Source organism: Eublepharis macularius, chromosome 11 (assembly GCF_028583425.1).
Source record: "Eublepharis macularius isolate TG4126 chromosome 11, MPM_Emac_v1.0, whole genome shotgun sequence".
Classification (NCBI taxonomy): domain Eukaryota; kingdom Metazoa; phylum Chordata; class Lepidosauria; order Squamata; family Eublepharidae; genus Eublepharis; species Eublepharis macularius.
In genome coordinates, this window is record NC_072800.1 from 15,144,626 (window position 1) to 15,169,040 (window position 24,415).

The window sequence follows — 24,415 nt, forward strand, 5'->3', positions numbered from 1 at the left end:
AGGAAAGCTGCCTTGGTGGAACATAGGGAGAGAGGTGGTTTTGACTTCTATGAGAGGCATGGGGGTGGGGCAGGCCAGGTTGCCAGCCTCCAGGGGGTGGCTGGAGATCTCCCGGAAGCCCAATTTATCTCCAAGCCAGAGAGATCAGTTCCTCTGGAGAAAATGGGACTCCGCCGAGGTGTTTCCATGTGCCTTTTTTGGACTGGAACTACAGATTACAGTACAATCCTAAACAGTGTTTAGACTGGAGTAGCTCTACATAGGAGTGTAGTGTTAGACATCAAAACACATTTGCAGGTATTATAAAATGCATTATAACTGATTTTAAAAGTCTAGTTTTTCTACAAATTAAACAATATTTTTGGAATAACAGCCTGCTGAGGGAACCCATTCCTCCTGCCTAATATTGCCAGCATTCAAGCTGTATTTTTTCTCAGTTCTGATACTAAGAATGTTGTAGAATGAAGCAGATATGTTGAACTGGGTACATACATTAATCATTGTCTTCTTAACCTGTTTCATACAAATATGAACTACTGGACATTCTCAAGGAAGCTAGACAAAATTGTAAAACATGTTGCAACGAGACATCTCTGTGGAGGGTTGATGCAGACCACTTTAGAGTCCAGGGTGGATAAAGTACATTTGTAAAATAAAAGCTGCCAACACTTGGCCAAGAAAGCTGATTTATTATATGCATGGTAGTCCTATAGACACATTATTTTGGGGGTGCAAATGGGAGACATATTTTTCTAAACAGTGAACATGCGGATCTCAAAGAGAATCATCCATTCATGGTGAGATATTTCAAAATAAAAACATAAACGTCAAATTTACATATAACAACTGGGCCAGGAATCTATTAAAAAAACTGGGCCTCCATAAACAGGTAGTAGTGATGGGTTTTTTTGGAGCTTGCTGGCTGGTTTGAGTGTGAGAGAGAAAATAACAAGCTTACACTTGGTTTAGGTTTAGAAAAGAAAAAAATTCTTTACTATAGCAACTGCATACTCTGATAGAGAGATGGATTCCTATCTACCTATCTAGTCTTAAGGATGGACATGGAATGCAGGATATGTTCTGCATCCATAGTGCAAGATGGAGAGAAGATATAGTTGTGTGACAAAGGGAGGAAGAGGAGGATGACACAAGGAGGCCTGGGATTAGCAATCTACGCATTAGAGGATAGTTCAGGGCGGTAAGGAGTAAACAGATGTCCTGACGTCTCTATCTTTCTAACTTCCTGATTTGTCCCCCTCTAAAGCCTGAGGAAAGGGACAGCATTAAATACTCCTCTTTGAACAATAACAAAGGCCCGTGTCTCTTGCATGATCTGCCCTTAGAAGCAAAGAACCTACCTGGGGGAAAGCACACAGATGGGTGGTGGGATTGTCTTCACCGCTTGAGTTACAATCCAGGACACAGGAACTGGGGTGGACCATCTGATCCTTTGTAGAGGCATTTGTATTTCAAGGAGTCTAGTTGGTGGACCACAAGTCCTTCCACCTTGGCCAGAATATGCCTTCTTGCCCAGTCTGGATACTGAATGTGCCTTGCTATGCGACACTGTTCTTCTGCTGATGCAAGCTTTAACCTTGCTATGTGCTAGTATTCTCCAGTCCTAGGCACAATGTCTGGAGGGGTGTAGATTAGACACCTGGTACGAGAGTACATAAATTAACACCTGACAAAGAGAGGCTTACTCAGGAAATCATCTCTTGGACTGGTGCCAAGCGCCTTCCTTATCAGTTGGCCTCGAACAGTCAACACAGCCTGGATACGGAGAGCATTTTAGGCCTTGAACCTCCCTTTTCTGACAGTCAGCTTCCCTTCAGTCATCTCTCTTTTGGTGCCAAGTGGACATGTGTTGTTCTAAACTAAGTCTCAGTAAGCACCCACTTTAGTGGGACTTCAGTATAGATTCAGACCAGTAGAGTGTTGTGCAAGCCTGGCCAGAGGAGTCAACTGTTGTCGTATGGAGTCCCCGACAACTGAAGTTACCATTGTAATCATCAGGTTGTAACTTTCCTTTGTGGTGTTACTGTTCTTACATGCTATATGTTTCCCGTTACTGTGTCTTGGCATATGTGATCTGTCTAGATTATTGAATTTACGCACCTCTCTCTTTTTGTATTTCACCTGCTCTTGTTTAATAAATTTGCTTTTCTTTCACACCTGCGTGTTCATAGCTGTCAAATCCTAAAAGAACCTTTTGCCCCTTGGCAAAACATCCTCTTTCTCCCCTTCCTTGCTTGTAACTCTTCTGCTAAGCTCTGGGTTTTGTTGCTCAACCCTCTCACCCCCCGCCCCCCGCTACAGCATCACAGCAGAAGGAAACCGAAGGTGCGTGAGCATGCAGTTTGCATTGGATGAACAGAATGAGATATGTGGCTGAATGGCCTCTCTCCCCGGCATCAAAAGAGAACCACAGGTGTAGTCCTGCTTGCAGCTCCCAGAGATCCCCCGTCTCCTTTTTGTTCAGGCCGCACTTCGATGCAGCAGCTGACAAAGCAGAGAATCGCCTGCTCCAGGCTTGTGCTGCTGCGCCCCGACATCCCTCCAGCAGGGAAAAGCGGGGTCCCTGCCGAGGCTTTGCCTGCTTCTCTTTCGGCTTATTGCAGAGGCCTGCCATGATGCTGCAGGGGTTCTCAGCAGGCGGTGCAGATGGGCAAGGCAGCCAGGGCTGGTGGGAAAGGTGCTGCAAGCCCCTTAGGTCAGAAAGGGAGCAAAGGTGGGCAGGCAGCGTAAGTGTACATTGAAGAGGTGCCTTGAAAAGGTGTCACCTGGCTGAAATGCTGGTACTGTCCCAGAGTCTCAAATCAGGGAGGGTGTAGCATTGCCAACCTCCAGGTGGGACCTGGAGATCTCCCAGAATTAGAACTGGGATCCAGGCAGCAGAGCTCAATTAACCAGGAGAAAATGGCTACTCTGGAGGAGGGTGGACTTTAGGAAATCATATCCCTGTTGAGGTCCCTCCCCAAATTTCACTCTCCCTAGGTTTCCCCACAAAATCTCCAGGAAATTCCCATCTCAGAGTTGGCAGCCCTAGCACCCTTATCCTCGCTGCTTTCCCGTTCGTCAACCTTCCCTCCAGAGCAGAAATTCCACCCCAGCCTAAACAAAATGACAGAAATTGCCACATGGGCGGAAGAACAAGAATGCATAAGTTTCTGAATGTTCAAAAGCACTTCAGCCTCCTTTGTACGAACAATCCTGTGAATGGGGGAACTAGTCTGCAATCCTGGGCGAGTTTCACTGGCTGTCAGAGCACTGGTATACAGAGCAGACCGCCAGTGGGCTGTCGAGCGCACAGTGCCTGAGACGTGTCCTTGATGCACAAAATAATTCCAGTATATAATACAGATTAATGAATTACAATATTGCATTTAGGCACACGGAAACTCTTTTTAGAATAGAGTTTACTGTGCTGTAAGAAAAACACTTCAAAATAACGGCCAGAGAAGCAGCAAATGAATGGTGTATATCTCATCTATTTCCTTATTATTTAATGTAGCTTTAGATATAATTTATAATGTGTAACTGTTTATTATGACCTTGCCTTTAACAATGAGTGCTGATGGCATTGCTTGTGCATTAACACTGCATTCTTAAACAGAGTTTAGGATTAGCTTAGATCTTCTCCGGCTCTCCATGTACCCTGAAGCGATAGATGCAGGTGTAGTTCGGGTGGCCCCAGTTGCTGAGCACTTTCAGTTTCACGTAGCCTATCAATTCAGAAGATTTAACCTGAAAGGAAAAGAGGAAACCTCTTCAGTTGGATCAGGCCACTGAGCCGTCTAATCCAGCCTCCGGTCTCACACGGCTGCCAGCCATTTACCCCGGAGGGCCAACAAGCAAGGACTTAGAGGGCGAGGCCTCCCCCTCCCGCCGCCCCAGCACTGGTACTGAGAGGTTTGCTGCCTCTCTAGTGGAGGCTCCTTCAGTCACCACAGCTAAGAGCCACTGATGGACCCCTCCTCCACGAACCTCCCTCCTTCTAAACCTACCTTAGCTTTGGCCATCCTACCTCCATTGACGGGGAATTCCACAGCTTAATTACCTGAATAAGTGTTTCCTTTTCTCTGCCCTGAATCTATTTCCCAACAATTTCATGGGCTGGCCCCAAGTTCTAGTGTTACGGGAGAGGGAGAAGAGCTCTCTCTATACTTGCTTTTACCTTAGGCATAATTTTATAAGCCTCTATCAAGCACTCTTCACGGTTTCTTCTGAAAAGCCCCCGACTTTCCAGCTTGGCCTCATCTGAATCTCTACTTCCAGCTATTCTCAGGACTGCTCAGCTGGTCCATTAAATTTAATTCTTCCTCATTTTAGCCTTCCCTGAGATATCGTCTCTTGCTTTCCAGAAACAGACCTTTGTTCAGTTTTACCTTGAGAAATCAGAGTAGCCTGTGACCTCCCACTCTACCGAGCAAAGTTCGAAGCCTTCCGCCTGCCTAAGGAGACTGTCTCCAACGGAAGAGTCAAAAACCAGGAATTGCCCTCTTGGCAGCACTAGAATTGTCCGATTCTTTCTCATCCTGCTCAACATACCTTTGGATGGAAAGTCTGGACTAAATCTCCTTCAGCGTTGAACACGAACTGGCCCAAGAATGTTCCCTCCTGCTCCATTTCTTCCTTTAGTCCCTGGGGGTGGGGAGGGGGGCGGCATGGAAAAGACAGACGTATTATTAGCCGTTTAATTTTAGGTCACGTCAGAAGGCACTGTATGCTGCTCCAGCTGCAGATATATTGAGCCATTCTGTTATTAGAAGATAATGGAAATAACTCCATTTTTAAAAATATAGTATTAGTGACTTTTGAATAACTGGAGAATATTGTTAGAGAGGCACTGAGGTAACATTGTAAGTATCTTCAAAATATTGTGTATTGCCTTGCCAATGCCTGCCCCAAAGCAGGACATCTTCCAGTAAGTGATCCACAGATTTTGCCTAGACATCTTGGCCACCCGTTATCTGCAGTCCCCACCAACCATCCCTCTTGTCCACCTCCTGTAGGTGGACAGGGCAGGGTACGCCTCTCACTTGCTCTGAAGGAGCACAGGTCCCTGTGGCTGCTTCTGAACCCGCCCTGCCCCCCAAAGCCTAGTGCAAAGTGAGAGATGAAACCCATAACATATGCCAGGAGATTCAGAAAGAGGCAGGATTGCCATACAAAGAGAAATGGGGCCCTTCCTTCTCTGAGTTGTCTACAACAAGAAGAGGATTCTGAGTCTCTCCCTTTGTTCTGGGAATGGGAAGAAGCAGCCCTCAGAATTAAATCTAAGATGAGCCCTGGCAGCTGTATTTGTGGACCCCTTGCTTCATGCTAAGCAAGAATTGCATTTCATGTTCCAAAATATTCCAAAATAATCAAGCAAGGTTAACGGTGACCACCTGGGTAAGAAAGATGGGTCAGACTGATGCCTCTCCAGGCCCAGGCTGCCTCATCGCCACTGCAACTGGCCAGTCTGGATTGCACTTCCCGTTCTTAATCTTCGCCCAGCCTATGGCTGCATCCCTCCAAGGACTGCTCCCTTTATCACAACTTCTCTTGGGCTTATTGAGATCGGAATTGAAGACCTTTCACTCCGAATGGCCAAATGATCTCTCCCAGCAGCTATACACAGAGACAAAATGGACCTTTGCAGTGTCGCACAGGACAAAGTCCAAGGGAAAGCAGGATTCACCCATTGTCTCTCTGGGGCAATGTGTAGCTTAAGAGACTTGTTCCAGTCCCTCTGGGCCTGTCTAAAGGTTTTCACTCTGTCCACCAGTAGACACAGATTCTTAACCATGGCAACCAAAGTAGCCCAGGCAGACACCACAAGCTTTGGTGGTCAGGTTACAAGGAACAAGAGGCAGGCAGATCTTCAGCAGTTAAAATCTTGACATCCATACTAAACTCTCAGATCGCTCCAGACACATAGCCAAACCGGGATCAACTGTGGAGTCCAAGTCAAGTCTAGTCAAAGTGGACTCAGATTTTCTTTTGGAAAGTCAGCGAAACATGAATTTGAATCAGAGTGATGAAGTGTTTGTATACAGATGTCACAAAGTCATTTTCTATCTAAATATTTACACCTTATCCAAGTGTGACATTTTCTAGGAGCTATCTACACAAGTTACCTAACCCAATGGGTATTTGGTGAATTTAATTGATTAATGGCTTTTCTAACAATGTCAACATGCAGGTATGCTCTGAAAGATTTATTGGCATAGTATTGGGGAAGCTTGGTGGGTAAATAGCAAAATGTTGGCTCTTTGAACAGCATTTCTGTGCAAAACACACCTCTTGCATAGGCTATGATCGTACCAAACTATTTAGAAATTATTCCAGTAAATGTCTTATATATTCAACGGAACTTGGGTTGGTAAAATCTAGAGATTTTCTTTCCTATAAAAGAGACCAGTTGCAGGTTAGAATAGTTTCTCATAAAGCCTTTAAAAAATCCTTCCCTAAAATCTTATATGAAAATTCGAAAACGATGCTCACATAAACGGCAAAATCTCGGGGAGCACTGGAGATTTCTCCATTGGGGGAGACTTTCTTAGATATGTGGTCGATGGTAAAAGCTGTTGGGATAATTCCCATGGCTAGCTGGATAACAGTTTCCCCCTGATTTCCAGGGAAAGACCAGCAATTTCCAGGCACATTATCAGGCTGCAAGAGAACACAAAAGCAAGTTGGAATGGGTCAGTACTTTATTTCAGCCAAACTAAATCATTTTAAAATGATTAATATTGGCTCCTTTGGTCCACTTTAAACTGAAAGTTTAATTATAGTGCAATTCAACATTCCCCTTAAAATCTGTATTTTTATTGAAAGTATTTTAATTTTTTTTAAGAGCCTTATTAAGGCTTCCACGAACAGACATAACCAAACCAAAAATCCTGATGGCAGTTTCACAATGGAAGTTTCCATGTTAATTTGGTTTTTCTCTTCCCCTCCGTTTCTTATTGGGTTTCCTGTTGAAACCTTCATGTGAGAGATTCGAGGTCTATGCATGGATACGAAGCAGCACACAACAACCCTCCAAGTCACTCTGGGCCCTGGAGTCGGAATGGGCTGGATCCAGCCAGCTTGGCTCACTCAGTCTCATTCCGTTCCATTGCTATTGCAGCCCCCGCCCCATGTGGTTTTTGTGCAGGCCGGTCCCATAACTCTGAGCACAGCCTTGTTTGGTAGCCAGAGAGGAGGAGGAGGAGTCCTCCTTCCTTTCTCATCAGCAGAGAAGCTGGTTGGCTCCAATCCTCTGACCCCGCCAGGCACAGATCAGCTATCCAAGCAATTGTGCCAAAACCCCTTGAGAGAAAAATAAAGTAGCTCTTCGACTGACCAGGAATGGTTTACAGCTGCATTTGCCAGGTATTAGAAAGAGCAATGATTTCGGGCAACAAAAGAAAAAGAAAAAGATCACAGAGGCTGTTTCCACCTGGGTGGATTTGCCCCAGGTTGCTTCCCCGCAGCATCGTGGTGCTTCTGTCTCCCACCTAGGTCTTCCTCAAGCTATCTGTGATCTTCCCAAGCCTGCTTTGCTGGAATAATTTGGGAGGGATTGCAGCAAAGCTACCGTGTAAGTCTGGAATCTTCCCAGTCTGGCCCACCCAGCAGCCATTTTCCCTGCTCCTGTCCCCATGACAACCACCCCTGCCCCTGTATGCCCCACCAGGCACCTGTTTTTCGAATTATAAAAAACCCGCAATTGACATATTAATGTAATAGCATATTGCTATGTCTATTGCCAGTTTTAAACAGAAACGGAAAAGACCCCCACTCCATACAGGAGTGTGGGAGGGGGAGGCCACCACGGGGACTGGGGCAGGGGGACATGAGGGGAAAGCGGCTGCCTGGTAGCCCTGCTGCCACATGGGGATCCAACAGGGAAGTGCTGCTGTGGAGGAAGGGTGACAGTGAAGAAGAGGGAGGTGGACATTTCTAAAAAGACAAACACTCGAAAGCTTTCTTCTCTTTTCACACCTGAAGAATAACATCTGGGGATTTCACAAACGGGAGCATGACCAAGGACCTCCAGAAGTATTTTCCTCCCTGATGGTGGTAGCTCCTGGTGGTCCGCGACTGAACGATGCTGGCTCCTATAATTAAATAGGTAGACAGGAATGCTTCCGTCTTTAGGCAGCGAGGTGCAACATACAAACAAAGTCACAATTATATTGTCGAAGGCTTTCACGGCCGGAGAACAATGGTTGTTGTGGATTTTCCAGGCTCTATCGCCGTGGTCTTGGCATTGCAAAAGAACCTCCTCAGGATACAGTGAAGCATTAGCATTCCATTAGCATTCCACACCCTGGGAAACTCTTACAGGATGATGCAACCCAAACCCACCTTACTGAGTAGATATAAATTACCTGCTAACACCTTTCCACACTGTGACACTGAGAGATCTCTGTCTCTCGGTGCTACTCCTCTGAAGATGCCAGTCATCGCTGCTGGCGAAACATCAGGAACTACAATGCCAAGACCACGGCAATACAGCCCGGAAAATCCACAACAAAATCACAATTGTTTATTGCATAAGAATGTACAGAACAAATTGCCTTGCTCAAAATGTGACCCTTAACAATGACCACTTATTTTAATTGAAATGTGGGATACGGGAGAATCAACCCTTTCTTGTTAATGTAGCAACTCTTGTTAATGAGATGCAAAGGTTGTTACCAAGAGTGATAGAGAGGAGTCATTGTCCGCATCTGGGTGGCACTGGATTGCCAGTCCCTCGGTGAACTTCCACAGTTGTGTCATGAAGATTTTAAATGGGAAGCAAGATAAAAATCCCAAAGTAGGTGGAGCAGCATCCTTCGGCCAGACTCTTCTGGGATCCGCCCACAGGAAAGCCCACCGCCACTGCAAACCGGTACCTCTGAATCCAGAGGATGAACAATAGCTGACTCTCTTACACCTCTAGGGGCATCTGGTTGCCAAATGTCAGTCTGGCAATTGATATGACTACAATACTTGGCCTCCCTGGAATCCCAGCTCACAAGCGTATGAGGAGATTGAAAAATTTCAGCTAGCGAAATTTCCCATTGGATCTTCTGATTCTTTCCAAGGGCCTCTAAGACAACTGAGGAAGCTGAGGAAATGAAGATGTTTGATGGGCCCAGGTTCCCTCGCAGGATTTATCCTACAAGCAGCCGCCTAAGCCCACTGAAATTCATGGGGTTTGACTGGAGTAATTCTGCCAAGGATCTCACTGCTAGCCACTAAAGCTTTCAGTCTAAGGTGGTCCTGGATTTCACTGTGGGATTTGTGGCCTGCATGGCAATAACTAGGAATGCTTTTCACCAGCTGGCTTTGTGAAAGTTGCAAGAAGTTCTGTTAGATTGCTACTTAGAGCCAAGCTACAAGTGACGTCTGACACAGGTTGGACACTTGTCAGCTTCCCTCAAGTTTTGATGGGAAATGTAGGCATCCTGGTCTTGCAGCTGTAATGGAGAATGTGCCTTTGAAGACTTGTAAGAGGCTGTCGCTGGTGCAGAAGAGGACAGGCCCCAAGAACAGTGTGCCTGCAGCCTTCATGGAGTTTATTCTCACCTAGACAGGGTATTTCCAGGTTATGTCTGAACAATACAGATTTCCAAAATTCCAGGTATAAGAGGACTGGTTACTAATAATTAATGCTAATACCTGCAGATTTGAGAGCATAATCAGGCATCTGAACATCATCTTCATCCAGCCTGTCCATTAATTTTTTCAGCATCTTTTCAACACTCTGCCAGTAGACAACAGATAAAAGGTGTATTAAGCAGAGACCATTTCACTTACATCTATGTACAAAGCAGGGAAATGTCAGTTTAACAAATGTGCACACGTGACGCTGCCTTATAACTGAGGGTCAAGCTAGATGTGCAGCTTTCTAAAGAGCTGGGTGTGGGTTCCCCAGACCGAAACTTAGGTTTCCTGCAGCCTCACAGCAGCTTTGGGGAAAAGCTGTTTAAACATAAAGGAGAGCCAAACAGCCTCAGAATGACTCTGCGGGGCTGGGTGGGGGGGAGAAGGGTTCCTCCCTCTCCACTCAAGCCTTTTCCCCTGTCACAACAGCATGGAGGGTTGCTTTCCCCCATTTTTACTACTTCACATGCACCACAAGGATCAGAAAAATGAGGGGGGGGGGACTTCTTCGCCTCCATTCTATTCCCCCTAGCAGTGTTCTGAGGCTCTCATTTATTTTTAAACAGCCATTTCTCAAAACTGACACGTGGCTGCAGGGAACGTGAGTTGGGTCTGGGAATCCAGACCCGACTCTTTAAAACCCCGTACATCTAGCTTGACCCCGAGTCAGACCACTGGTCCACCAAGGTCAGCATTGCCTACTCAGGCGGGCAGTGGCTCTGCAGGGTCTCCCGTCGAGGTCTATCGTATCACCCTCACTTGATCCTGTTATCTGGAGATGCCAGCGACTGAACCTGAGGCCTTCTGCATGCCAAGCAGATGCTCTGCCATTCAGCTACAGCCCCAGCACGTACGGCTGAGCTTCAGTTGTGATGGTGAATGACAGTCATTGTTTCATTTCAAAGAACTGTGCACTGTTCGTTTAGGGCTTGGCTCAACTGGTGCTAGAAGCAGAGTCTGCGGAAAGCAGAGTCTGGACATAAGCAGAAAGGCCTGCGGGGACAGAACCAGGGTTCTGCCCCGCCCGCCTCCCTAATGCGGAGCTGTTGCCTGCTTCTGGCCACATAAGGTAGACGCAAGGATAGTCCGGGCACCAGGGGCTGCTGATGCACTGTGGTGTGCATTAGGGTGCCACGCGCCTTACTAGGGCCTTGACTTTCGGCAGACTTGCCAAAGAAGTTAGCCACTCTTGCTTTAACATAATTGCATTTTTTAATCCATCTACCATATTTTTCCTTAAAGGTAGATGGCCTTGAATGCAAGTCAACCCTTCCAAAAAACTGTTACGACCCAATAGCTTATTACTGTACATTCTTAATTTCTGTGTCAATTTAGAACAGCCTGCTCTTTTTCTTGGGAAAAGCCTAGAGTTCTTTTTGGGGAAACACAGTATCTGTCACTGCAATAATAATAATAATAACAACAACATTCAATTTATATAGTGCCCTTCAGGATGACTTAACACCCACTCAGAGCGGTTTACAAAGCATGTTATTATTATGCCCACAACAAAACACCCTGTGAGGTGGGTGGGGTTGAGAGAGCTCCAGAGAGCTGTGACTAGCCCAAGGTCACCCAGCTGGCTCCATGGAGGAGTGGGGAATCAAACCCGGCTCTCCAGATTAGAGTCCTGCCGCTCTTAATTGACTGACCCAAGGTCACCCAGCTGGCTTCAAGTGGAGGAGTGGGGAATCAAACCCGGCTCTCCAGATTAGAGTCCCGTGCTCTTAACCACTACACCAAACTGGCTCTCAACCTCCTCTTCCCTCATCTTACCCATGTTGTAATGCCTTTGCTGATATAACTTTCGAGGACTTCACTGACAGCATGATGTGCGATGCCCTTCAGATCTGAGCTCAAAACATGCAGCTGGGATTGCAGCTTCTCCAGCTCCTCCTTCAAAGGTGGGATTTCGTGTGCCTTTCTTTCTAGAACGTGGGTAGCCTTTCTAGGGAGGAAAAAATAAAGCAGAGAAAAGGGATTTAAGTGTCGCTGATGCCGATCCTTCCGGTAGGCAAGCCGTTCTAAGAAGGCTGTTTCTCGTGAGAACCCGTTGGCTTCAGAGGCAGGATTGCCAATTGTAGGTTGGCAACTTCCTGGAGTCTTGGGGGGGTGGAACCTGGGGAGCTTAAAATCTGGGGAGGGAGTTCGGCAGGGACGTCTTGCCACTGCATCTGCCTTCCAAGACGCCATTTCCTCCAACAGAACTGATCTCTGTAGTCTGGAGTGTTAGAGATTTATGGTATTTTATATATTTAGTTTAGTAACTTAGCAGAGTAATTTAGTCAGAAGTGTTTAAACCCTCACAAACGTGCATTAATTAATCCTCAGACAAAATTCATAGAAAGATAGAACTTACAGTTTATTGTAGCAGATTTCTCCATAGCAATATCTTCTGGTAATAACAAGGGAAAGATCCTATCTAAAGAGTTACATTCTCTAGGCTAATACCACGGCCTGAAACTAGGCTGCGAGGTTGTAGGTGCAGGTTTGTGGACAAAGAGAAGGGCTCCATGAGGAGCATGGTGGCTTTACATCTTTTCTCTTGGAAGAGCATGAGGGAAGGTGTGAAATCTCCCAAGAGGCACAGAGGCAAGAGGAGGAGTCAGTAGGCGTTCCCACCTTAGACAAGAGAGTGGCAGATTGCTAGACTTATACATTACATTCAAAGAGACATGCAGCGCGCCCCAGTGTCCAAAGGCAGGCTGAGTCGCCTATTCCAACATGGAGATCAGCTGTAATTCTGAGAGACCCCAGGGCAACGGTGATGACAGCGCTAAAGCCCAGAAGCCCCACTTCAGTACACCCTCCCACTTCTACAGTAAAGAACACTATAAGGAGGGCAACATCAGCACACCGAGACAACCATCTGTTTCAGAAGGATAAGCAGGGTATAAAAACTTGACTAATGTTCATGTGAAAGAGTAAAAAGCATTCTTACATCAGGGACCTTAGATCCTCTGCTTCGCCCTGCAAGGAGGGGAAAAGTTTAATTTCAGTTCAAGCACGCATCATGCAGATCATTGAAGTGACAGGGAATTAGAACAATAGGAAGTAAAGGTCACTCTAAATGTTACTTCTTTCAGGAGTTTGCCAGAGAGCCAACCTATGCTCTGCTCAGTCACACAGCAGCTCTGGGGAATGGCTTCTATAAAAAAAGGAGAGCCCAAACAGGCTCAAAGAACTGCCGCTGGGGGAGGGAAAGCTCCTGCCTTGCTCCCAAGCTTTTTTCCCAGTGCAAAAACTGCGTGAGGGTGGAGTTTTCCCATTTCTGCTGCTCCATGTGGATGTATTGTGTGCAGCACATGCAGTAGCAGAAATGAGAACAACCCTCCCACTTGCATACATACGAACATGTGCACGCATGTGTGCACGCAAGCACGTGCACACACACTGAGTTTGCATGGGGTAAAAGCTTGAGAGAAAGCTTTTCCTCCCCCAGAGGTAGCTTTCTGAGCCCGTTTGGGCTCTACTTTTTTATACAAGCCATTCTCCAGAGCTGCTGTGTGACTGTGCAGAGCATGGGCTGGCTCTCTGGCAAACTCCTGAAAGAAGTAAAATACAAGCCATTCCCAGAAGCTGCCGTGTGACTGTGAGGGGCACAGGTTGGCTCCGTGACAAACTCATGAAAGACAAAATGTTTAGAGTGATCCTGACTGCCTCACAATGGCACTGGATCTCCAACCTTATGGTAACTTGGGACATGGAGAACCATTTGGTGTCCTGGCCTGATGGTGTCCTGTTATTGAGGCTTAGCACGACCACTAGCGGCACATGGAAGCTAGCAAGGATAGCCCAGTAGTTGCTAACAGGCCTGAAGAAAGATGATCTGTCCCTTTAACATGCATCTGACGAAGAGAACTTGATTCTTGAAAGCTTATGCTACAATAAAATTGGTTAGTCTTAAAGGTGCTACTGGACTCTTTTTGATTTTGTCCCTTTAACAGAGGCTTAATGTAAAGAAACAAGCAGTCAAAGCTTTTCATGACATGGAGGTAAATAACATCCCAAGAAGCTTCTATTAAAGGAATAGGATGTTTTCCCCCTCCAGGCAGCCGGCAACCAGAGATAGGCTGCCATTATAACATATTCAGTATTACATTCAGCCTTTTCTAAAAATCATCCCCAAATTTCAGCATTAAATAGAGGGTTAAAAAGGCAAAGCAATTTGCCTTCCCAAACCAGCTTTGATTGCACAAGTGCAATCACAATACTGCAAAGTTGATCTCAACACTTCAATTACACACATTTCAGTGGATGCTTATAAAGGGAAGGTGCTCTAAGAATGAACTTCCCCAAGATCAGTTAAATCAGAAACCACAAAATGTTCTTTTATCTTTGAATTAGGAATGCCCTTCACTATTGCTCTGCTCCTGGGCCTTTAACCCAAGGCTGACAGACAAAAATTAGGCCAATTTTCTTTTTCTGGCAGGGAGACAAAGCAATGGGAAAATGCCGAACATACAGGAACAGAAGTGTGTGTGTGGGCAGGAGGCTGATCCAGTTCTGAATAAATGAGTTAAGTAGTAAGACGTTCTACATGATGCCCCTAAGTATGAGTTATGGGTGCATAATTAAGGGGCCAGTGCATATGAACAGTATACAGTTTCTGACCCAGTGGTAAGGGAGGTTGAATAATTAGATTTAATAACAAAGTCACCAGGATGAAATCACAAACGGAGAAGTCAATCCATTTGTCCCCAAATTGTTGAAAACGACTTCCGTCAAAAAGTCCCAGGTAAGAAGCACCTGTGAGCAATAAAAAACATCTTTAATGAGTTTGATTCCCCCCCCTCCCTTTCTAGCAAAGCTGCTTTTTGGGATAACGTCTCAGAGGGACCTATACTAGCATGAAAGTCACAAAGATGATACCTCATCAGCCAAAATCAAACCCAGTCAGCTAACCTTCAGCAGGTTTTATCTGCCCCTTTCCTTTTACACACAGAAATAATTTGTGCTTTTGCAGTAATAATAGCATACTTTGTAAACTGTTCTGAGTGTGGCATTAAGTAGTCCTGAAGCATGGTATATAAATTGAACGTTGTTGTTGTTGTTATTGTGTACTGGATATCCAGCCATAACTAAAAGGGGTTCTCACAGGACCCGTGTAGAGTTACGCGCCAAAACCTTAACAGTTAGTTGAGCGCGGGGAAATCAAGTATAACATAGAATTGCTTGCCTTGCCTTATCACTTCTACCAGGCTCCGTGTTGGAGTGCAGACCTGAACTGTAAAATCCTAAATAAAGCTTTTCTACTGGAACCAATGCGTGTTCACGGCAGAGGGGCTGAGGGATCTACCTGGCAGGAACTGACACTTCCAAAGCAGGTAGCTTCTTACACTTCCATTTTTGAACATTTAAGAGCCATGTCGTTGTTACCATATATAACATTAAAATGCCATGCTCTTTTTCCAATTTATTGTCCATAATTCCCAACAAATAAAACTCTGGTTTAAACAGTAAATTAACTTGTAAAATTCTCTGCATTCACATATGAACTTGTAACCAATTTTTTTTTACTTTGTTTCAAGTCCACCAAAGATGATAAAATGTTCCTTCCTGTTGTTCACATTTACAGCATTTGTTTGAGACACTTTGGGGCATTTTTGCAATTTTGTCTGGAGACATAGACCACCGGTACATCATTTTGTTAAAATTCTCCTTCAGAGCGGAACACAAAGTAAATTTGAGCCCCTTAACCCACATATTTTCCCATTGACCCATTTGGATATTGTACACAAAATTCTTTGCCCATTTTGTCATACATTCTTTGACAGATTCTTCCTCCGTATAAAATTTCAACAACAGTTCATACATTTTCTTAATTATATGATCATCATATGTGCATATTTTTTTTCAAAATCTGTCCTCTCATGCTGAAATCCCCATTCTTTTTAGTCGAATTTAAACCTTTCTAAAAATTGCGCATAAAAGAACCATTGACATTTGTAACCTTTAGCTAATAATTCTAGTTGTGATGAACCTTTCATTGAAGGGTCTGTTTATTCCTGTAGTAGAAAGCTCACCAAAAAACAGCAGGAACAGGGTCGTCCAAGACACGATTTTCTGCGACCAGCTTTCTCTGAGAAACAACAAAGAGACAGAATGTAGTGTCACCATTAATCATAGAAAACTTGAAACAAATTGTTTACAGGCGGGCACTGGAAGGCCCACAGTGGTGGGCTTGGTGGTATGCTAAGTGCGCATGAATCCACGTCCAGCCCGGAAAACCCACAACAACCATAATCCAGGTCTTGTTTCAGTAAACATAATTAAATTGTACCCAGTGGCTTGCATAAAAGCAAACGTCACCCACGAGTGCATAAGTCTCTGCAGGTGCAGGGCTCAAACTCCTTGGCCGGTTTCATTGCTCCTGGACTGGTTTTCTGGTAGAGAGCAATGTACACTGCATCCTTCCACAGAGAAAAGGAGAGGCTGCCGGTTCTAGCGGTAGTTTGCTGAACATGTTTGCCTCCTCTGAACAACATTTTACACTCATCAGTACTGACAAACTGTGTGATAAACTGATGGAAAAATCCAGAATAATGTAAAAAATGTTTAAAATAAGGAGCAATGCCACATGCATGGAGTTCTCACCCAAGGATGCAGGTGACTAGAAATGGCTCTTGGACAGAAGCATCTTATTGTTCCTTGCGTACTATGGATACTTTCTTTGTGGACAGGAATTGTGGGCAGATGGTTCTGTTCGAGAACCCATTGGATGGCAGCAGAGGGCAGCTTAGGTGTCAGTTCTAGGGACGGCAGTCCATGGCAGACAGATTCCCAAACCCCTCACAGCAAGCACTCCAGTGCGTTGGATGAAAAGGTTTTATTATGGAGATCCAGTAAGTTCATGGATACATCCATAGATGGATAAGTTGGCAGGAAAGGGGTTACAAGCATATGCACTTTGATATAAGAAGCACGATTCCCCCGTCCCCTTGAGCAGTTAGCAACTAGGCGCGAAAATCCCAAATTCTCATGAGAACACAATAGCTTTGTCTGGGCAGAGAAAGGTAGAGATTACAAGGAATCCAAGTCCCTCTGTCTCCTGTGAAAAATTACAGTACACCTACAAGGTCAACAAGTGGACTCCAGAGATAACAGGCTCAGCATTAGTACTTTTGTTTTCAGGCAGGCCAAGGATGGCATGATTATAATGGTTACAGTATATGAGCATAACATGAAAGCACACAGGACATCAATACATTGATCAGGTCAACACAGAAATCATAGAAAACATGAATGGCATGGATGAATGGTATGCAGCCATGACATTAGGAACATGTGGGGGGTTTAAAAGAAATTATCTTAATTCCTCTTTACCTTATTTCTCCCTGAAATCCAACAATCCATTTCTTTTCCTCTTTGAAGGAATTTGGAATCTGTTTTGTAATGAATTCCATTTTGCTCAAAGGAGAAAAGAGAGGAGGGGCAGGAAGGCAGGTTCTGCAGATTTTCAGGGTTTCATTCTGTAGATGCTCAGAGGCAGGCAATGTTTTCCCCAACTGTCCCACCCTGCTGCTAGAGAACCCTGTGGTGTGCAACATCAAAAAACTCCTGTAAGGGCTGAAGTTAGAAAAGGGTGCGTAGAGGTGTAATTATAAAAAGAAACTAAGTAGAATCAGAGGAATAAATGGCTGTGTCTAAAGAAGTGTAGGTTGGAAAAAGAATTTCCATTCTCTTTCTACCTTGTTGCTGTGCTGATGCTGCCACTGTGAGATGTGTTTTTGTGTTCCGATTTGGACACATTCCATTGGAGGCAAGGCTCACAAGGAACTGTGCTGGAGCAAGAAAAGGCATTGGGGGAAGCCATTTTAAGATACACCATATACCAGTCTACACTGCATCTTAAGAAATGAGCTCTAGTCTATGAAAGCTTATGGCAGAATAAAGTTTTGTTAATTGTTTAGGTGGTGCTAGATGCCTGTTTATCTTTGTTTCGACAGATTAAAGGTGCCACTCTGGAATTATAAATCAGGCTCTTTATAAGCACATACTTAAGAAACTATTCTCGTTCCCTTTTACCTTGATGAAGTGCTGCAGGCTTTTTTCACTAAGTAAAATGGAGCGATTAGGCTTAGCACTACCAAATTCAAGATGAGCTTGATGATACCTTCTGGAAAGTACACACAAAAGGGCAATTAGGCAACATATTGCACAGCGAGAATTACTTTTACAAAATACATGCCACACCGTTTCATGTTGCTTGCCTGTTAATATTTATCAGATTTCCTCAGGCGATGAACTTAATGTGTTATGCTACACCAGCTGGTAACGTCCCCAGGAAAACAGGACATATTATGACCATGATCCTGCCAATGTTCAGCAGTTTGGGGACTTATTGGTATCAGTGGAAAGCACACACTCACATTTTCCTTATTGAAATCAACAGGATTTGCAAGTGCTTTACTGGCAGGATCAAGCTCTAAATTATTAATATGGAAATAACTGAAATATCTTTTTTGCACATTTGTAAAAAATAATTTCAAACAATAAGGCAACCTTATGGTGGGGGCCAAGCACCAGCAGTTTCTCTGAAACGGATATTCAGTAGAAGCCCAAGAACTTCCCTGTGTGTAAGCCCCATTGAATAGGCCTTAGTAGGATTTTGAGTAGACCTACTTAGGATTCCGCTGTTACTCAGCTAATGACTTGGATGATGTCCTGCCTTTTTGTTACTTACAGTATACCAAGGAAACATGTCTGTCTGAGGTTTTTTATGTCATGCTTAAACCTAATCCGAAGCCTGATCTGTGTCAACAACACTTATTTCCTCTTAAATAATTTAGGATCATGGCAGTATGGCCCAACATTATGTATATCTACTCAAAAGTAGGTCCCAATAATTTCAGTGAGTCTCCCAAATATGTCTACATTGGGCTGTAGCTTTAGAAAGAAACCCCACAAAAGTTACAGGGATATGTAACCGTTCTAATACCATATATAAAAGATAACTATGAAAAGTTACTGTTTTTTTTAAAGGTTCTGGAACTCATACAGGGTAGCATTGATTTCCATCCATTCCTCTTACAAGACTTGGGAAAGCTCCCAAGTTGGCATTTGGTACCAGTGTGTACCACCACAAAAAATCACTTTGAGAAGTCAATATGAAACTTGACTTTTAAATGCTCTGCTTTATACCTTCTTAACTAGGTAACCTCATTGATGTTCTTTTAAAATAAATATTCACTATCTGACACTCCCTTTTTAATTGACAAATTGTTTTAATCAGGTATTTGTTGTCCTGTTGGCCCCAGTATTGGACTCTTCGGCCACCAAGGAAATGTCAACTGACATTCAAGCCACCAGGAGGCGAACATGGTTTGATGGTTGAAAATGAGCAGATGCCGGGTGGAGTTGCGTTCTTGAGGAGGAATCAGGAAAATAGGTAAGTTTTAGTGTAGCAACATTGTTTTTGAAGAACTGTGTTTCCATAGCCAATGAGTATCATTTTAGCTGACCCTGTGTCCAACCATTTTTGTTTCGCTTTGATCATTTTTGATTGATGGACAGCTATGAATGATCCAAAAAGTTTATGCATTTGTGCCAACATGGTTCAACGCTTGTTCAGGTTCATAAACTATTTAAAATGCAAAAGCAAAATTAACTCAGCTATAATAATTTAACTTACTCTTGGGTAGCTGTGCATTTCTGTGGTTTTGATTGAAGAGCGGGTGGCTGTCTGTGCAGCTGAAAGATAATGTTTGCCCTTGGGACAAACTATAACATGAAAATAACATTCAATTAAGAAAGTACACAACACATGCACAAAAAATCATTCAGCTGAATTATTCCAAAAGTTCATTTACAGTGCAATCCTAAGAAGAGTTACCCCAGTATAAGCCCATTGATTTCAATGGGCTTAGACTGGAGTAACACTTCTCAGTATTGCACTGACTGTTTTTATTTGTAAATTGTAACCAACTAGATAACTGTCAGTAACTCTGTAAGAACACACGCACACCAGAAAGATAATGCTGCTAAATCCGAGCATCGTGTGTGTAGAAATATATGGTTTCTGTACATGGAGATTGGTGGTGGAAAGTGCAGTTAAGTAGCAGGCAACTTATGGAGATCCTATAAGGTTTTAAAGGCAAGAGACGAACAGAGGTTGTGCTGTTAACCACAGCTTAGAAGCTTGTATTAGCTCGATCAGAAATGTGTGTTGCCTCTTTAAGACTGTGAATTATGGGAATTGCTGTTTTTACCTTAGTCTACACTCCCATCAATGGAGAGAGGGATATTTGAACCTTTTATTGGCCTTTTCCCTGCTTTAGTGTGATTTCACAACCTCTTGTCCTCCCTTTGTCTGTACGGAGCATCTCCCATGAGGAGGGAGAAAAGATGGCTGCTTTTACCGCACCTCCAAATAAACTTCTGCTATAGATTCGCAGGAAGCATCCATCTCTTGGCTCAACTGTGAGTTATCTTGGGTCAGTTATGGGAATGAGCGGCAGAGGTGATTTGCCATTGCTTGCCTCTGCATAGCGACCCTGCACTTCTTGGTGGTCTCCCATTCAAGTACTAACCAGGGCTGGCCCTACTTCACTTCCGAGATCTGATGAGATCAGACTAGCGTAGGATGTTATTGACTAACAGCCTATGAGAGATGACAAGTTTCTCTAACTCCTTTTTTAAAACTGTTGTAACAGCTTGTGAGAGAGAGGTCCATTATGATTTAAGTCAGTTGTGCAGTGTGTGAAAGACTGCATGTCTTTCTCCATTCTGGGCCTAAATCAGATCCACGGGATGATCTGAAGACTTGTACTAACAGAAGAAACATTTCCTTCTGTCCTCAAGGGGTGGGATTCAGGGTGGGCCTAGCCTATTGAGTTATGATGGTCCTGGAGTCTGATTTCAGTTCTCCATGTTTAGCCTTTTGTGCCACATTATCAGAAAACCATCGAAATATTTAGAAAATTAAATTCAGTATTTTTTTAATCAGAAGATTGGTGTTTTATGCTTGCAGTGAATTGGATTGGTCTGGCTCATGGCAGAGTGGTGCTTTCCTGTCATCTGTGGGCACCTGCCTCCTCCTTCTGCCTGCTTCTCGGACTATTTCAGTTCCGAAGCCTTCCTGTGCTGCGTGCACTAGGCCAGTGATACTCACCCCCACTCCCCCCTCAAGTGTGGCCAGCCTGCCTTTTCCCCAGGTGACTGCCATAGAAGTAGCTGTGTTGGTCTGCAGCAGAATTTAATGCCAGCCTTACAGTAGCTGGTCTCCTTCCTCCATGGTCAGGGACAGAGGGTGGCACTGAGGAAGAAATTATTGCCCACCACCCTTTAGCGTGTGGCATCCCTCAGGGAGCAGTACTCTCCCCAGTGATATTTAACATCTACATGCCCCGTCACTCAGCTGGCTCAGTGTTTCGGATCAGTTGTCATGAGTACGCAGATGACACCCAACTTTATCTGTTGATGGATGGATGGATGGACTCTGCTCCAGACCGTCTGGCTAGGGCTTTGGAGGCCCTTACTGGGGGCCAAGCTACAAGTGACGAATGACACTTGAACGGCAAGTGTATTCCTCCCTGTTCACTTGCCCTCCACTTGCTCTCCACTCAATCCACTTGCTGTTCAAGTGTCAGTCGTCACTTGTAGCTTGGCCGTGGGAGGCAAAAATGGAGGTGACTGAAATTTAACCCCACGAAGATGGGGGTTCTGTACTGGCTGTCAGGCTCTGAGATCCGTCTCCCAAACCTTGATGGGGCATTCCTGGTGCTGCCAGTGTCGGCCGTGAGGAATTTGGGTGTGGTCCTGGATGCTTCCTTATCAATGGAGGCCCAGGTCACAGCAGTTGCCAGGTCTGCGTTTTTCCATCTTCGCCAGATCAGGCAACTTACTCCCTACCTCTCAGCCCACGTCCCAGCTGCAGTGATCCATGCAACCATCATCTCCAGACTGGACTACTGTAACTTGCTTTACACCCTTGGGCGTGCTCCGGAAGTGGCAACTGGTCCAGAATGTGGCTGCGCATGTTTTGACCGGGACGCCATTCCAGTTGCATATAACACCAGTCTTGTGCCAGCTGCACTGGCTCCCAGTTGAGTTCTGAATCAGGTTCAAGGTTCTGGTTTTAACCTTTAAGGCCCTTAGTGGATGGGGACCAGCATACCTGAGGGACCGCCTCTCTCCATATGTTACCCGGAGGGTGCTGTGCTCAGCAAGTAAACATCTACTGATGATCCCTGGCCCCAAGGAGGTTCAGCTTGCCTCAACTAGGACCAGGGCTTTCTTGGTCCTGGCACCAACCCGGTGGAACTCTCTGTCTCAGGAGACCCCAGCCCGGCAGCAGGTTTTGTTATTCCTCCAGGGTTGTAAGGCAGAGATGTTCCGCCAGGCATATGGTGGCTGAGGTGGGCGGGTCACCCAACTGGCCTCCTGCCATAAGCGGGGGTGTATGCCCCTCTGGTTTTGCTTCCTTATAAATTGGCCACCCTCCCCCACAGATTTGTTGATACTGGAGGGTTGTGCAATATATGTGCTGCTGCTTTAAATGAATTTTATGTGGATGTTTTTATATTTTCTGCTACCTTGTTGATTTTATATCTTTTGTTGTAATCTGCTCTGAGCCTGCTTGCGGGGCGAGAATATAAATTTAATCCCGGAATATAAATCTAAGCTAATAATAATTGGCCAGGGATCCTGGAGGTTTTTTGCCTTCCTATGGGCATAGAGCAATGGTCACTGGAGGAGGGGAGAGGGGGGGAGAGAGCGTTGTGCAGATTGCTAGACTAGATGACTCCCGGAGTTCCTTCCAACTTTAGGTTTTTGTTTTTCTAGTTTAGTTGAAAAGATACACGCTGTGATCGTCACTTAGGGACTGGAGCTGGACCGATTTAGAAGCTGCTCACCCAATACAATGCTGGGATGGACAGCCTAGAGGGGTGATCGGAGAAAACGCACCAAGCAGACAAAACTAGAGAAGTCTCCCATCCACTGATGTCAAAGGAAAAGAAGTTCCCATAGCCACTTGGCTGAAATGCTCCTTCTCCTTTGAAGAAGCATATTTGGCAGAAAAAGGAGAAAACATTTCATCATTTCCTTCTAATCATATATGTTCTTGGCATACAGACTAACATCAATTAGTCACACTGAAAATCAACCTGACCTCTCTAACAGTTGTTGGGTTTCAGAATCTGAATCGTCATTGTTGCAGCCGCTGTTGGTTTCGTTCGAGTCTTCCGCTGAAGAGGTGTTCACTGAGGTCCTAGGGACTCTGTACATATTTTAACATGCGCAGATGCTGCTGGAACAATGAAGAATGAATGAAAAAAAGAACTGCTACTTACAACAGCTTATGATGTGCAATCGTAATGGAAATGATTAAACAGGATTTAAATAAGATTAAGAACATTCATAAGGGGTTATTTCATGAACTCGGAATAGTTTCAGATCACGGAAATTATTACGCATGATTTGGCAGGACTGTTCTTATCAAAATGACTATAGCGCCCCATATCATTTTAGAAATGTGTAGTATGACTGGTGGCGAAAATGAATTATCTCAGTTGAGCTGCTTTGCTGTTTGTTGCCTAGTCAAAGGATTCAGAAAAGAGTCTTCAATTGTGAAACAGTTCAGAAAGTTGTGCTTAGTAAAGCCCTGAATTTGAGAAGCGTCACTCACCCTTGACCTTCTTGAAAAAGGTTGTCTTTGTCAATCTGAGGTTTGGCCAGGAAATCCATTATTTTGTCCTGAACTTTCATACCAACTGCCATTCCAATATGTCACACTCCAAGTCACATATTCAAAACATTAAATATTTTGTATCTTTTGAACAGGGGTGCAGTGGTTAAGCCAGGTTTTGACCTTCAAACACATACTTATGTTCTTTATGTACATCTATGACTCATTTTCAATCTTTTAAGACAAACATCACATTGTGTATGATTTATACTTTTCCATTTTTCAAAAGGGGCATGGAAAACAAAGTACAATTGAGAACTTGAAATGTAGAATGGTGTTCAGAATATGCACACCAACATTAATTTGATGTTCAAGAGCTGTTCTCATTGCAATATGTTTTACAATTCTGTCTAGCCTCCTTGAGAATGCTTAATAGTTCATACTTGTATGGAACGGGGTAAGAAGACAATAAAACAATGGTTAATGCATGTACCCAGGTCAATATATTTGCGTTACTCAACAGTATTCTCATATCAGAACTGAGAAAAAATACCAAAGGAATACAGGTTGAATGCTGGCAATGTTAGACGGAGGAATGGGTTTCCTGATTAGGTGTTATTTCAAAAGAGACTGTTTAATTTGGAGAAAAACTAGATTTATAAAATCAAGTATAATCTCAGTACAGATGCTTTTTATAATACCTGAAATTTTTTTTGATGTCTAACACTACAATCCTATGCAGAGTCTCAACTCCATTGTTTAGGATTCTACTGTAATCTGCCACTCCAGTCCAAAAAGGGCACATGGAAACACCAAAAGAGCATAATCAGCTGTTTTCTTCAGTTGAACTGGCCCTTAAACATGTGCTCATGTAAATTACCCAGGTATCACAGAGCCAGCCCTTTTAATATGTCTTATTAGTTTATATCCCAATTAATTACTTGCAAGATGGCACTTCATAGCATGCTGAATGAAACATAATATTCTGACATCCTGAGACTTGTCCAATACCAGTGGATTACTCATGTTCCTGAGCTGGCAAAGTGGGGAAATGAGATACTCATTTCTTGCTTGCCAACCAACCCAAATTCCACATCATGACCAGATTCTCTCTCTGCACTGTTTTGTCTCCTTAAAAAAACACACCTTCACCCT

General features: G+C 44.3%; 1 protein-coding gene across 1 annotated transcript; it reads right to left on the bottom strand.

Annotated features, from left to right (window-relative positions):
• Positions 1-3,630: 3,630 nt before the first annotated feature.
• Positions 3,631-22,860, bottom strand: SUN3 (Sad1 and UNC84 domain containing 3). The gene is given in 13 exon segments (XM_054991727.1): positions 3,631-3,747; positions 4,552-4,644; positions 6,493-6,660; positions 7,978-8,093; positions 8,871-8,878; positions 9,627-9,730; positions 11,407-11,578; positions 12,572-12,600; positions 14,291-14,379; positions 15,657-15,712; positions 17,659-17,749; positions 19,265-19,353; positions 22,745-22,860. Coding segments are annotated over 13 exon segments (1,248 nt in total).
• Positions 22,861-24,415: the final 1,555 nt, after the last annotated feature.